We start from the raw sequence: 16,409 nt of genomic DNA on the forward strand, positions 1-16,409 counted from the left end.
CTTCAATGTGTAACAGTGCAATCTCATCATCCAAGCGAACAGCGACTTGGACATGTTGAAGACTAATAATGGCATCTTTATAAATGTGTTCCTTAGAGTTGTTTGATGCAGACTTCTCCAGGTAAACTTTCTTTCGTTGTAAATCTTCAATATGTTTCATCTGCTGCAAGATTTGTTGGTTATAAGATGAAATTTGATTCTAGTTCTTTTAAGCCTAAGCCTCCAACGCGTCAACTTGTTGATTAGACAAGGTACTCAAAGACCATTATTTCAATGCAACTTCAGTCTCCTGTTGGAGTTGATTGACAAATGTCTGGTGTAACCTCACGCTCTTGCAAGCTTGTCCAAGGAAAAGGTCAAAATCTGGCACAAACTGAAGGAGTGGGTCAGGTAAAGCATGGTCACCAAGTTGCGTTAATAATTGTTTAACTTCAAACTCGACAGAAGGATCATTTTGCATAGCTGCGAAGAAGTCCACGTCGAAAACCTTTGCTTCAACTGAGCAACTAGCGTAATGATAGGGTCGCCACAAATCTCACCACCAGAAAAAGATGAAAAGCTGGAAAATCTACCAACAGAACTGGACCCTCGACTCTTTAGCAATCTCCTTAAAACCTCTGCACGGTTTATATCCTTAATGGATATTATCTGTTCTCGACTAAGAAAGTTATTGGACGAAAAGTCAAGGATAAAACATTGAACAATTGTAGCTATAGTCTGGGAAGGATTGCTAGCGCCCACTGATGGTTCTACTTGAATAATCTGAGTTTGTGTCGGACCGACGGCGTCAGCCCAAATGACCATATGATCCTGGATTTGTTGTGTTTGATTAGCATGCTTTAGATGTTGTGGAGTGACAAGGGAGCTATTTGATCCCTCGAGGTCTTGATATGCTTTGGGAGACAAACGCTTAAAAGTATGTAAATTTGAAATGGATGATTGATTACCCTCTTCAATTGTAGGTCGCTCGACGACTACAACATCGACCAGACTCACGAGTTTTGTTAGTTGGACAAATGGAGAGCTAGTGCCTTGAGTTGGCACATATATGTTGGATAGTGGATTGCCATGCGAAACAATAAATCAGTGTTTGTGTCAAGATATGGACCGAAGAAAGGGTTGAACAACGCAATGTCATTTTTACCTGGAAGTTAGGGGTCAAGTCCTTCCTTTGTTTCTTTGGTATGAGAGGGATGAAAATCATTTTTTTTTCATTTTCTTCTTATTTTTCTCGACCACCTTAGAATTAAGGGCATCAACGGAGGATTTCTTCTTCTTGCCACGACTCGGACCTGCATTTGTTGTTTCATTTGGCAAGTGTTCATGGTGCTTAGTAGACGTGCAAGTAAGAAACATCATGCCATCAACGTTGTCGTGAGAGGACTTAACCTTTTTAGGTATGTCCTTTTTAGCCTTCTTGGAAGGAGCAATAGTTGTAACACTCTAAGCCCCTAAATGTGAAATAATGCAAGGATAAAACAATTACACACTTAGAGTGACACTCAAACACAACATAGACCTCCTTTGTAACACATGTTATATAAAACATGCAATAATTTAGACGCATGTCATCACATACTCTCCTCAACATAGGCTTATCACAGCGAAACTTAAAGTTATTGAAATAACTCAACTACTAAATAAATATCATAACACAAAAAAAGGTCATGGCTAAATGCGTTCAACATCGACAACATCGCAAATAATAATAAATAGTAAAACAATCATTCAATTTCCCCGTGTTACTGATTAGAGAAACAAAATCTAAATAATTGCATAAAATAGAAAAAAAGAAGAATAACCTCTACGCCATCCTTCAGCCTCTAAACAGCTACTCATTTACCTGCTCGTATGTACCCCAAGAAGGAGCACAAAATCACACAAACAACAAAGATGTGAGAATACACTCATAATACATAATGGTGCAAAAGTATGCAAGGGTGGCCTAAACAACCATTGTCGGTTATTCAATCACAAATCATTCACATCAACAAATATGAGTATTCTCAATCACCAACACCAACATAATTGACAATTACAAATGCAACAATAAACGCAATATACTCAACACCATGACTCGACAATGCATGTGGTACCATTATGGACAACATAAGTCCATCTCACTCTTGAATCTCCACCATAGGACTATAGCACACTAAATTGTTATTATCACCATAAATAACACTTCATTGTTTCCCATATGGAACTGACTACTCGCTCCTAAATCCACATCATCAGACCAGAGCACACCAAAATCGTTACCATCACCATAGGTAACGTTTTACTAATTCCTCATTAAAATTATCTACATACTCCTTAATCCATACCACCGGACCAGAGCACGCCAAAACTAGATCAAAGTTCGTACACCATGACGCATGATTCACCATAACATGCAACATCAACAAAAATGATCACCATATGAATATCACCAATATGCATAACAACATTCTTCATACTACACACGTAAATTAATTCCACAATAACATAATAGGAAACATCAAATAGCTCAAACTAGTGGTCAAACAGTGGCCTAATCACAATAACACATCAAAAATTGAAACGAGAAAGCAATTACATGCAACTAAGTGAATGACGCTCATTCTGGCAGCATGAATGGTTACCTGTCACCAAGGTGACACTTGTCACCTTCCACGTCATCTCATTAATCCTTCATATGATGACCATCCCAACAAACTCTTACCAGGGACTATCGCATCTCGAAAAATACGATCATTTGCGATGGTCGCTAAAAAATTGATTCGAACAGAGTTGTCACTGAACTTTATTTATTCAAATGAAGGAAAGGGAAAGTATTAATAAAACCTTTAAAAAATAAAATGGTTGTCGCAACCATATTCAGGGTCGAGAGTCGATTACATAAAGGTAAGGTATTAACACCCTTCACCTTCGTTGTACTCAAACGGGAACATTTTAGTTAAACTTGCGATTTGAATGTTAACTAATGCCAATTGTTTTCTTCGAGTAATAAAAAGATTAAAGAGAAAAATAAAGGAAACCACAAAAAGTTTTTTATCAATGGATGCTTAACGAGATTGTGAGTCCTAAAGCTTCGTAGTTCGGGTGAAGGCTACTATTTGATGGTTGGTGTTTTTTAATGAACAAGTGTTTAGATCGCATTTTAACATTTAAACATTGACGTGTTTACTCGTGGGGGAGACTTAAGTGTCAGTTTGTATACGGATTAGAAAGGACTAAACAATGTCCGTTTGAAAAGAAGTTGTTGATCGCACTAGGGCGATAAATTAGGTTTAATGTGTTTGAGTATGTTTTAGACTTGGAAGATGAGTACTCAAACAGGGAGCTCTACAACAGTGTTTAAATAATCGAAGACTGAGGAAGGTCTAAACCCAAACAATCTTTTTTCTTCTTAATTATTACTAAAGATGTGTGGCAAATTTCAGTCATGATTCCTTAACAGAAGATGATTATTCACACATAGAGCTTTACAACAGTGTCCAAACGATCAAAGACTGAGGAAGGTCTAAACTCAATCAGTCTTTTTCCTTCTATAAGAGAGCCAACTAAATCCAATTAATTATTGTGTTTTAATATAGAAGACGAATGTTCTAACATGAAGCTCTATAGCATTGTCCAAACATTCAGAGATTGGGGATGATCTAAACCCAATCAGTATTTTTCCCTATAGTTATTGCAAAAATGAGTTTGTCTAGGTTTAAATTTGAATTGAATCGAAATAGGATGAAATGAATTAGATAAAAGATTCGTTTGTCGTTTGACCAATGGTTTGTTTATTGAATAAGGTTCATTTTAAGTTGTCTTATTACGTGATTATGAAAATGAAATTAATTAGTTAAGATTTAATAAAACTAATTAAGGTAATTAGCTTCAGGCTTTAAGCTGGTTGAACCATCTTGAGAAGTGATCATATGATGTTTCAAACCTTTGACCACAACCTTCCAATTTTTGTTGTCCATAGATTTGAGAAAAACAATCATCTTGGCTTTCCAATAGTCATAATTTGTGCCATCCAAAATAGGCGGCTTGTTGATGAACTTCCATCCTTAGTTTTGTCCATTTGAACATAAAATATCTTCTATGGAGCTTACCCAAACAGAACAGGGTGTATGCTCTAATGTCAACTGAAATTATATTCCTGAAGGGACAAATGTTGGACACGATGTTGGGACAACTAGTCCAACTTGTTAAATCAGTATGACTATAATATAAAAACACTAACAACACAATGTAGAAAGCAATAAAATGCCACAAGAGATTGATAACCCATTTTGGTGCAAACAACACCTAAGGTATTATACCCAAGAAAGGAAATTCACTACTTTGAATTTTTATAGTTAATCTTATAGGACCACCAACTTCATGATGTTCAACGCCTCTTTCTAATCCTAATGAATTTCTATATGGGACTCTCCTTAAATATGAGACCCCCCCTCACTTTCCCTCAATCACTAATCCCAAGGGATCAACTTCAATAACAACTATATTGAATGTTGAATTTGCAACTCAACTAAGACAAACCAACAACCATGCCAAGTTACTAAAGCAATAACTTGGTGTACATAAACTGGATCCAACATTAATTCTTATGATATGAGTGATAACATTAGCACGGAATATAAGTAACAAAAACTCAAAAACCTAGCAGAAAGACTTTAATTCTAGCACACAAAACTTGTTCTCAAACACGAGATTTGAGTCTCCTTAAATAGAAATTCATTATGGGTTTTTCTCCTTTGGATTTCTGATTTAATTTTGTCCAGAATAATAGTTGAATCTGTTGGATTTAATTTGATCCATAAAAATCTCCAACAAAAAGATATGATTTATTATATTTCAAATTCAAATTTAAATATTTTTTTAAATATGATTTGATCTTCAACAATTGTTAAACAAATCACACATATATTGCTAAATAATATGCAACAAATCTGATTGAATCTCAATCATAAATTTTGCATCTAACAAAATCTACCATGACATGCTGACAAGAGTCATATGTGTGAGTGCAATTTTCTATTAGATGTATTTTGTATGATGTCAAAACTAAGATACTTTGGCGTTTATGTACATTAGACAATATCATCTGATTCTAGTTGTACATTTTAGCATTAGAAAGCATGTTAACATGTTTGGAAATGGTTTAGAAAAGATTCATGCATCAAGAAAACATTTTATGCATCAAAAATTCATTTTTGTGTGAAAACTGTCTACAGGTCGACACATACGATTATAGGTGGACCTATAGAAGAAATTTTTCTGAAACAGGTCAACACATACGATATATAGGTCGATATATGTGCTACAATTTTAAAGTCTATAGGCTCTTTTAGATGTCATGTCTCTACAGGTCGACACATAACATGAGTAAGTTGACACATGAATTGTATAGGTTGACCTATAGATCAAAAATCTTGAATAATTGCATTGTTTTACATTCGTTTTTGCATTCCTTTTTCTTCTCACTTGTTTACATATATATACTTGGTACATGCATCATTGACTAGTAAGGTTTCTAGTGAGTAAAACCTATACGAATTTGGCATCTCAAATCATTCTCATCATCTTCAACCTTTTTCTATGCATACACACAATCAAACTATACATAATTATTTTTTGATTGAGTGTCATCTAGATTAGGGTTGATAACGTTTAATTTATGTTGATTGTATTGTAAAATTGGGTTGAGAACTTTGATGGTTTCAAATCAGAAAACCGAGCTAGGGTTTTCCTTCAAGATCTTTTAGGGTTTGAAGGTTTTGGATAAGATTACGCAATCCGGATCCGATTGAGTGAAGTCTTTGAAGAGCAATAGGTTATTACAAAGGAGTAGCATGGAATGATGAATCACATTGGTAAATCTTTGGTTTCAACAAGTGCACGTTTGGTATTCGATCGAGTGAAAGCTTTGAAGAACAAGGGGTTTCTTACAAAAAAAGTAGCGTGAGATGGTGAATCGAAGCTTCATTATTGGTTACTTGATCAAGCTTTGATCAAGGGAAGAAAATATGGTAGAATCAACATCAAACTTAGGGTTTGCATGGTTAGATTGCTACACGTCTCTTGTATACATACATTTGCAAAGTAAGATATATTACACTATCTTATTTAGCATTCGAATTGAGGCATACATACATATAACGAGGTCGATTGGGGAACTTCCTAAACAGATCATTGTGTACTCTCTCTCTCTCTCTCTATATATATATATATATATATATATATATATATATATATATATATATATATATATATATATCATTTTATCTATCTCTATTTTATTTTCGGTTTGTAAATTGTTGATTTCATCGATCATTCGTTCGATTTGTTTGGATCATAATTTTGAACATATTTTGAAATTGGTGTTGTTGTGTATAACACATACCATTTAATTGTGATTGAATTTTAAGAACAACAATACCACATAGAATTCCAAACATTATCGATTGCACACTAGGTGTTCGACAAATTGTTTCAATCAATATTTTTGTGTGAATTTTCATTAGAAGTAGACTTTCCTTATTACTTTGCATTCAACTAGTTTTGATTAGTTGTTGTTGATCTATTTGTGAATCATTATCATATTGTTGTCACTACTATGCATATCCGAGCTTTTTCATAGCGGATTCAGTTAAACGATTTTGATCTGGGATATTTTTAAACTTGCTTCCGCTCCATAAATTTTTCAAAACTATTTTTTGTCAAAGTTTTAACTCAGGATCTATTCACCCCTATAGATCTAAACATATCGTCCAACAAGATGTTGCACTGCACACATGTTAAAACATTGTGTTCCACACGTGTCCCTTCAACACCCAAACAACTTGAACATACTCTATGTTGTTTTGGATAATGGAACCAATCCAAAAGGAACAAAAAATTAGGTTTCATATCTAGTCATTGAGAATGAAAGACGGAAATATTTTTATCAAAGTATTTAACATTGAGCTTTCATTCTAACATAAAACCACACAACTGTTTACTAATGATTAATAAGGGAAAACTTTAAATATATATATATATATATATAATATATATATATATATATATATATATATATATATATATATATATATATATATATATATATATATATATATATATATATATATATATATATATATATATATATATATATATATATATATATATATATATATATATATATATATATATATATATATATATATATATATATATATATATATATATATATATATATATATATATATGAAAACAAACCATACATTGATAATAATATTTCAAATGACAAATTCAATTCAAAGCACAAGGGAAATTTATAGTCAAGAACAACTGGAAAATAACCAAATAAATCAATCTCTTTAAAACAATTTTTTTTTCAAATTTATGTAATTTAAATAGGTAGCCAAGAAAACCAATTACATTACATAGGATAATAATAACAGAAAAATTAAATAGTAGAGACACCAAATTTGTAATGTGAAAAACTTTCCTAAAAGTGAGAGAATAAAATCATGGAATTTAGTCTAGTCAAAATAGGGGTGACAAACAGACATGTCCTTCTCGTTTAGGCCAATTCCGCAAAGCCCACAAAAAAATAGGGTAGAGCAGAACATATATAGTTGAGGGTGCGAGTGTAAAACCTTGTCCCTCCCCAAAAAAAATGAGGCGGGGTGGGTGGAGTCCGCGACCCTTGCACCATTTAGTTTTTAAAATACAAAATTTAATGTTAATGTATGCGCCTACAAAAAAAATAGGACATAAATATTAGAGGGTGGGGGTCTAAAACCTCGACACACCCCACAAAAAGTATGGGTAAAACGGGCATGCCTGATGGATTGAGCCAATTTTGCCTCCCTAGGTGATATGCACAACTAACTATTATAGTGAAAACCCAGAAAATTTGTAACACTCGTCTATCACTTGAGAGATTTTCCTTTTTTTTCTCTCCCAACAATAACCTCTTTTTTTTCGTTCTTTTTTTCCTGATATTATTTTTGTTGCCTTTCTTCTTTGATATTGTGTTGTTTATATAATAAATGACTTAAACCCTATTGGTAGTAACATGTGGCATGACTCATTAAAAAACATTTTTTAAATTGAAATAAATGGTCGATTTCACTTTAAGAGTAAGTCTACCCTAGCAATTTCCATCGCGCGACTCAAGTGGAAAGGAGATGTTCCATCATGCTTACCTTCTTTATGCATGTAATCATCTTTGTCACATGCAAAGTCTTTGTCATTACATCTGAACCATTATTGTCAGTATGACTTTTCTCAAGTGAAAATGAATGAGTCTCCAACATATCACGTATGTAATGATATTACACCTCAATGTGTTTTGACCTAAAATGAAATGTCAGATTTTTACCAATATGAATTGCACTCCGACTTTCACAAAACAACACAAAGTTTTCTTGCTCAACACCTAATTCTTGTAGGAATTTACTCATGCACAAAAGTTCCTTAGACACTTCAGATGTTACAATATATACATCTTATTTTTAGTACTTTCTTATTTAAAAATATGTTTTAAATACATCATATCTATTAATGAAAGTGAATTGATGGTCTAATCATAGTTACTTTAAGAGAAAGCCGCTCACATATTTTAGGTGGTAGTATATTTGAGGTGCCGACCTAGTCGTGATGCTTTAGATATTCCCGGGACACCCTTATGCCTTTATACAAAAAATATTGAACATTTAATTTAATTTCATGACTACTATTTATTCATTTCATTCTCGTATACAAATGTCATTCTGATAGCGCTCATGACTAAAATAATTTACGTCATCTTTCACACTCTACATTATACGTACTCCAACCACACATTTCGTGCAACACCTAAACTATAATATTTTTCATGCATATCTTTATAACATTATACAATTATATTCCCTTAAAGTATTTCATCTCTGAAATCATAACTAGTATAATCTTTCATCGAAATAGACAATACATAAATTAGAGATATGCTCTAAAATTAATGTTCGGTGAATCTTTACATCGAGAGACAAATGATATTAACTCAAATCATGTAGAAATCCTTGTCATGTTCATTATATCCATTTTGATATGCAATTCCATATTTACACAAAAAAATCTTACCAATTCATACTTAACCTTAATTCATTTTGATATGCGAATTCACATCTCCAATTTTTTCATTAAGTCAAACTCTTCTATACATATATTATTTTATCACAACTTCTGCTTTTCCATTATATCGAATCAAAGTTCTGATACTAATTATTAGAGGAACTATGATAAGACGAGAACAACAACAAACATTATACTCTAAAATAAATAAAAAATCATGACATATTTGTTCTGGACTGGGCCATGACACTAGGCACGGCACGGCCCAATGCTCGCCAAGCCCACGTCCAAACGACCGTGTCCAAACGACCACGAGGACACGTCAGGTGAACGACCGTCCGCCCGACGAACGTCTCCCCGGCCCCTTAAATACGTGTCGGACAACGAGCGGGTCCTCCTCATATGATCTCCATCCACTCATCGTCAACCCACGTCGCGGACACCTAAGTTGTGTCGGGCAGAGCCATAACGGCATCTCACTCACCACGTCACCCAACTCCCCTATATTGTCTCCTTAGGGATAGGGGCAGTTGGACCAGGGGGCAGACCTTGGTCTAGGTCTTAACGCTTCTTACGCGTCCCCTGGCAGCTCCTCCTTGGGCCTAGCTAATCCAGCCCATTAGGAGCCTTGGCCCAGCGCTGGGGGCTCAATATAAATACCCCTTTCATGGCAAAGGGGCAGGTATTCTAACTCACACTCTGATAACCTCATTCTGTACCTTTTCTGACTTAAGCATTGGAGCACCTTGCAGGTACACCCCCCTCTCATTTCATTCTCTGGCCCATTCACCAAGACCTTGGAAGGCCCTCCTGATCAGGTAAGATCAATATTCATCAAAAAAAAATATTAAATATACTAGCAATATCACTTATATATTACCAAAATTATTTTTAGAGGTTCATAATAGTAACACTTTTTCAAATAATACATAAACCCTAAAACACCATCATCTAATCCTTCTAAACACAATTTAACCCCCACAAACTTTTTGAAACTTGTGTTCTCTCTATTAATGGACATGATGTATTTCCAAACACTTGTAGTGACCACTCTCTTAAATTTCTTTTCTCAATTAACCATTCAATAAACTTTTTACATTATCTCATGTATCATGATGCATGATGTAATATATATAATTTGTTCCCATAAAAAATATAAGCAATGAAAACAATCACACATAATCAAGTAAAGTGCACCTTCTAGTCAGCATTCCCAAATTACCAACCAGTCTTCCCTTTTCCCATCAAATAAATTAAATTAAAAATTTTAAAATAAAATTTACTCTCAAATATTTATATTCAAGCAGATTAAAAAAAAAAAACAGAACAACAACCAAATCTGAAAAAACATATCATCAAAAAACAAAAACAAAAACAAAAACCCTTTGTTGGGTTTGAAGAATCTTCCGACAAGAGTTGATCTACGTCTATGGCTTCTCCGGTAACCAATCTCTCTCTATCTCCTTTTCTCCCTGTGTCTCTATTGTTGAATTGAAGCTTCAAACGTTGTTGTTAACACTGAGCTGAATCACAATGATGCAGCGAGCTATCGAAAACACAGAGAACAGTTTGGACAAGATCAAGCGCCAACTAGCTTCCGCTTCTGGTAGAAACTTGTTGCAGGGACCACTTCTCAAGAGATCCGAAACTGTAATCAACTTTGATGATCAATTTTCAATACTGTGTTATTTTTGTTTCATTGCTAAGATTATTAACCCTTTTGTTATTAACCTACAAGTTTCGTTTTTTATTGTGTAAATTGAATTATGGTTAACTCATTATTCAAATGTGTGGTGGGGTTTGTGATCCTTTGAATATTCAATCTTGTTTTGAATGTTGGGTAGTTCATGTGAAAAAAACTGTTTTTTTTTTTGGATGATAGCTGAGGAAATGGAATGAACGTTGGGTGATCTTGGACCCGACAACCGGAAGAATGGAATACAAGTATGTGTTTGCATATATTGTTTCTCTTTGAGAAGGGAAAAGTTGTAACATTTTGGTTGTTGATCCTCTTTGTTGTTGTTTTTCTTTGTTTTTTAGGTTACGAAGAAATGAGCCGACTGTTAAGGGAACGATTCTGTTTGACGCGAATAGCACCATTACTGTGTCTCCTGTGAATTTCAAGTAAGGATTGTGTTTTATAACATAACCCTATTTTGCATGGTTTAGATATTATTAATGAGTGTTTGCTTTATAGTTTTGTTTTATTTTTATATTAGTTTCAGAATGTATTTATTTAGTTATTTCGGTGTGTTGCAGCGGGCCAACGAAGTATGACGGGTGCTGCATTTGTATCCTTTTGTGTAACTTTAATGTTTTTGACACTTACGAGTCATTAATTGGTAACCTATGCATGGGAATTGTTCTTTTTTGTCGCCTCTTAACTTCCTTGTTTAGATATCGGGACGCCACAGAAAAAGGATTATTTTCTTTGTGCGGAGACTCCTGGCGCAGCTAGAGCATGGGTGTCAACTTTGCAGTATGTTTTTTATACTCCCTGATTTTTCTCTCCTTTTTATGAATACCATATCGTCGTGCAGTATGTTAAGAAATTAAATGGTACCAACATTGTCATGTGTAATGCAACGATTTATTAGATATTTATAGAGGTGCATCTTTATACTGGAGCTTAAGGCCCCGTTGGGTTCCAATAAGAAAACGGGTATAAAACAAAGTAGTTGATTCCGGATAGCGGCGCGGAGCGGCCGACCCCAAAAATAGGATAGTGAGATAGCGTATAGCTGGATTGCCGCTATTTGATCATTTTTTGGACAAATTACATGAATAATTATGAATGTATGAAGTGCATAGGGAAGAATGAAGTGCCGAGAGAGGCGAGGGAGGTCCTTGTGATTTTTAAGGGGTAATTTCGGGTTTTCATAGGGGAAAAAGATAGCGGGACAGAAACCGCTTCTACCCGCTACTTGCTATTTACCCTATAGCGGCCGCTATAGTATTCTGCACCGCTAAGACACATCTCATAGCGGCCTGCCTCTGCTCCGCTATAGCAGGACAGCGCCGCTATTGAATACTCTGGTATAAAATAAGATGATTGCACTTGGTTGTTTGGTAGGAGAGGAAACAAAAGGAAAAAAAGTTATGACATATCTCTTCTCTTGCTTGATTGTGTAAAAGGTAAGAGGAAAGAAAGAATCATGCATATTAAATTACATAAATACCTCCCAGAAAGAGAGATATTACAAAGCAGCGTTATCACATATCGGCCTTGGCAGATATTATGGCAGTTTTCGGGCTCGCCGCAGTATTAAATTTCAGCCAATATTGCGGGTGTTTCATAATCCCGCTATGACAGCGCCACAAAGCGGCCGGTATGGTGGGGTTTTGGCTCTCTGCCATGGACCACCATCTGCCATCGACAACACTGTAACAAAAAGACAGTTTGAATTACGAAAGAGAGTATTTTTGTTGGGGCCACCAAACATTTTCCCATCTTTGCTCACTTTTACGGGACTCCAAATTGCGGAAGAGTTTTCGAGTTATGCGCTTTCCTTTTTTCGTCCAACTTTTCTGTTAGTTTTTGTTGTTCCAAACTTAGCGTAAAACTACTGTTACTTATGTATATGGCGCTTTCGTTAATTCTCCAATTTCTTGCTAAAATTAGTTTTTGAAAGTTACGCTTCCTTGCCCCATTCGAAACTATGGGAGATTCATTATTGTAGTATCTCCTCTCGATAATGTTGCAAGTGTTCTCCACCATGTATTCTGTACTCAGGAATATGCTTTTTCTTTGAAAGGGAGACGTGTTCTATGTTCATCTTATTGTTATTTATTCTATTATTCGGGTTCTTCTAGCTACCACTAAACCGAATCAATTTGTATTGCAATTTTTCTCGTCTAATAGTTTGTAATTATTTCCTTGTCTGATTTATTTTCCTCGCACACCAGTGCCACTCAGTTGGTTCTGAAAGCTCATAAAGAAGCTGTGAATTCCTTAAGTGGGAATGGCTCCGCGAAATTAGGAACTGTTGCAACCGTTGTTGCCGCCGCCAACTCAACAGCCTCAGAATGTTCTAAAGAAATCGAAGCAGCTATGCAGATTTCTTTGCGAAATGCTCTTGGAATGATGCCAAATAGGACCACTGATGGTCCTATGGATGATTTAGCAATCATGAAGGTACACCCTATAGATATAGATTGTCTTCTTGGATTTTTACGGTTCTTTATTGATTTGCGTTCGGTTGTGAAAATGCTGTTTTACTCTATAGGAAACACTAAGGGTTAAGGACGAGGAGCTACAGAGTTTGGCTCGAGACCTTCGGGCACGCGATTCAACTATAAAAGAAATAGCAGATAAGTTATCCGAGACTGCCGAAGCTGCTGAGGCCGCAGCATCTGCTGCTTATACTATGGATGACCACCGGAGAATCGCCTGTGCAGAAATCGATCGTTTGAGAAAAGAATCCGAGAAGCAGAAGGAGACTTATGCACAGAAGGTAAATTTAACCAATTCTGATAATCTGTTTTGAATGATTGGCCCTTTGCTCTTAGTACTTTCAATTCTGAATGTTTATTAGTACTTTCAATGAAAGTTTCTCGACGTTCTTTTGTTTTAAATCGTCGTTTTGTAGCTAAAGGAGTATGAAGAAAAATTTACGGGCTTAAGCAAAGAAAGAGAGCAATTAATCAGCCAGAGAGAAGCTGCGATCCAGGAGGCACATATGTGGCGTACCGAACTAGGGAAAGCTCGAGAGCATGGTGTGATCTTAGAAGCAACTGTAGTAAGGGCAGAAGAGAAGGTTAGGGTTGCAGAGGCAAACGCCGAAGCTAGGATAAAGGAGGCTGTACAGAGAGAGTCGGCGGCAACAAAAGAGAAGCAGGAGCTTCTTGCATATGTTAACATGCTAAAAGCACAACTTCAAAGGTCGGTCAGCATCTTGTTTTCTTTACGTCTTGCACGAAGCTTTGTTAATTATATTTGTCGACTAGGTTTCTTTACCGGATTGACCTGTACTCGCGAACACGCCTATGTGGAGTATCGGAAAAACAAATCTGACGTATCAGATATTTTTTTTTGGTTTGTTAACAGGCAACACATCGATGCAACTCAAGTTGTGGAGAAGACGGAGTCATGCTCCGATACAAAGCATGTCGACCCTACAGAAGAGAATGTCGATAAAGCATGCCTTAGTGTTTCTCGAGCAAACCCTATCCCTGCCGAGAACGTAGTTCACATGGCGACAGATCAGGTGAACAGCATCCAGACAGTTGGTGACAACGAATGGAGCGATATTCAAGCGACAGAGGCAAGAATAGCTGACGTAAGGGAAGTAGCAGCACCAGAAACCGACGGAAACAGCTTGGATATTCCAGTGGTTAGCCAGCCAGGTATCAATCATCACCATGAACAAGGATCAAACTCTTTCCATCAGCCTTGATCATAAACCAAAAACATGTACAAGATAGAGAATTTTTTCAACATTATAGAGTGTAATTAATTATATACCATTTTGTTGATTAAGCGTGTAAACTTAATTGATTTTCATTTCACCAGTTACTTAATTAAGCTGTGTTATGTTCTGACAAAAATGTTATACAACAAAAATGCTTTACATATCAATTAAACGCGATCAAACTTGGTAGTGAAGTTCTATAAGGTAGTGGTAGTAGTAGTTTATGATGCTATTGAATTAACTAATTAAAGTCTTTACAATCATAAACCTTTGAAGGATCAAAGGTAAACTGAACCATAGATCTAAGATCATCCCAATTCTCATTTGCGAATGCTTCATCGTCAACCACCACATTCGGATGTTCGTTCCATAAACTTGATTGAGACAAAGTTGTTGGAACTTGAGTTAGAAATGAGTGGTTAATCCTTTGGTCAACATGTCCGTTGAAGAACGGTTTTGTTTCATGATTCTGTTGAAAAAGTTGCGAGTCAGTGAAAGTCGAGTACGATTTGGTGTTGTCGGATTCGAAGCTGCATGTGTTGGAAGATGAAGAGTTGTTGTTGGTGGTGGTAGTGAATGGTGGTGTTGTTTCCGAGTCTTTTTTCAAATTTGGTATGTATTTTTTGAATGATGGGATTCGTTTGAATATTCTGCATAATGTCCACACTTCCTGCAATAGAAACAAACATCATAAAGTACATCGTTAGAAACAAAGACACTTTTGTTGGTTTTTTCAACAAAAACCAACAAGCTAGCTAGGTCAAACAGAGTTGACTTTGTTGCATAAAGTGGAAAGAGAAATAAAAATGCAAGCAAAAAATCATGACTTACAGCTTCAAGAACATCATTGCCATGATGATTAACAACTGAACTATTCCCAGATTTTCCTTTAGCTGGTGGAAGACGAAACTCATGCATCATCCAATCAGTTTTGGTACCTTTTCCAGCACTTCCACGATAGTAAACCAATGATTTCTTCAATCCAATGCATTCATGTGATTCTTTAACACAATACACAGATTTATCAATCCCTGTAGCTTTCCAAAATCCAGATCCTGTCACCCTATTTGGCCTTATACTGTTCCTGTATTTTCTTCCTCGTCGACAGAAAAAATAACATTCTTTCTCCCCCATAGTACTAGGTTCTTCATGTTTCATCACAAACATGTTCATAAATTGAAATCAGAAACCATATAGTAATATCAAAATAATGCTATAGTTACTGTCGATCAAACAAAATATGATCTGAACATATGAATATAATCATATATACTAGTTTTAGTAACATAAATATAGAGGAAATGAAATCTTACTTGGTAGATCCCATGGATCATATTTGTAAATGTCGATTTCTTTGATGAGTTCGATTCGAAGAGGCTTCTTCTCGACTTTTCGCCGAAGATAAAATCCGACAAGCTCTTCGTCCGTTGGATGAAATCTAAATCCGGGAAGAACAACTTCATCTTCTTTCTTGTTCTCTAAGTTATCTAATTTAGTTGCATCCATTTTTTGTGAAAGTTAAGCACCCACCACAAACTTTTGAAACTTCTTATGACATGAAAATAACTTTCCTTCTTTTCAATATATAAGCATTTATTTATATGAGAAGAAAGAATGAGAGTTAGTATTAAGATTTTTCTCATCATTTAATTAAGATGGAAAATAAGTCAAATATTTCCATTATGAGATGTATGTATGTTAGAAAAATAGTTCAAAAGGTTTCAAGCTTATGACCTAATGGATGATATAAATATAGACTTTTTTTTGGGGGTCCCTACCCTATGAGGGCACCAAAAGACAAACGTTGAATATTAATGATGGAAGGTGAAATGGCAATGACAATAATCTTGAATGAGTGTTAGGTTTTTATAGAAATATCAAAAGAAAGTCTACTAGAGTGGGCATGACTTTGAC

General features: G+C 35.3%; 2 protein-coding genes across 2 annotated transcripts; one reads left to right on the forward strand and one right to left on the reverse strand.

Moving 5' to 3' along the window:
- The first annotated feature begins 10,357 nt into the window (after positions 1 to 10,357).
- On the forward strand, positions 10,358 to 14,604 carry LOC127117779 (uncharacterized). Its single transcript, XM_051047886.1, has 10 exons — positions 10,358 to 10,525; positions 10,627 to 10,734; positions 10,967 to 11,028; positions 11,125 to 11,208; positions 11,344 to 11,375; positions 11,482 to 11,563; positions 12,991 to 13,219; positions 13,311 to 13,538; positions 13,674 to 13,966; positions 14,132 to 14,604. Exons 1-10 carry the CDS (start codon positions 10,514 to 10,516, stop codon positions 14,478 to 14,480), a joined length of 1,479 nt encoding a protein of 492 aa, XP_050903843.1. The 5' UTR covers positions 10,358 to 10,513; the 3' UTR covers positions 14,481 to 14,604.
- Positions 14,605 to 14,690: 86 nt separating this feature from the next.
- On the reverse strand, positions 14,691 to 16,171 carry LOC127117780 (transcription factor JUNGBRUNNEN 1). Its single transcript, XM_051047888.1, has 3 exons — positions 15,809 to 16,171; positions 15,327 to 15,640; positions 14,691 to 15,165 (listed from the first exon to the last, which is right to left on the reverse strand). The coding sequence occupies exons 1-3, from the start codon at positions 15,999 to 16,001 to the stop codon at positions 14,737 to 14,739; spliced, it is 936 nt and encodes a 311-aa protein (XP_050903845.1). The 5' UTR covers positions 16,002 to 16,171; the 3' UTR covers positions 14,691 to 14,736.
- Between the last annotated feature and the right edge of the window lie 238 nt (positions 16,172 to 16,409).

Source organism: Lathyrus oleraceus, chromosome 2 (genome assembly GCF_024323335.1).
Source record: "Lathyrus oleraceus cultivar Zhongwan6 chromosome 2, CAAS_Psat_ZW6_1.0, whole genome shotgun sequence".
Taxonomy (NCBI): domain Eukaryota; kingdom Viridiplantae; phylum Streptophyta; class Magnoliopsida; order Fabales; family Fabaceae; genus Lathyrus; species Lathyrus oleraceus.

Bases quoted from the DNA above. Each gene is read 5' to 3' on its own strand.
- LOC127117779 (XM_051047886.1), top strand. The intron at 13,539-13,673 runs GTAAATTTAACC...GTCGTTTTGTAG, and splicing joins AGGAGACTTATGCACAGAAG to CTAAAGGAGTATGAAGAAAA. The intron at 13,967-14,131 runs GTCGGTCAGCAT...GTTTGTTAACAG, and splicing joins CTAAAAGCACAACTTCAAAG to GCAACACATCGATGCAACTC.
- LOC127117780 (XM_051047888.1), bottom strand. From the start codon at position 16,001: ATGGATGCAACTAAATTAGATAACTTAGAGAACAAGAAAGAAGATGAA. The intron at 15,641-15,808 runs GTAAGATTTCAT...TGAAACATGAAG, and splicing joins TGATCCATGGGATCTACCAA to AACCTAGTACTATGGGGGAG. The intron at 15,166-15,326 runs GTAAGTCATGAT...TTTCTATTGCAG, and splicing joins GCAATGATGTTCTTGAAGCT to GAAGTGTGGACATTATGCAG.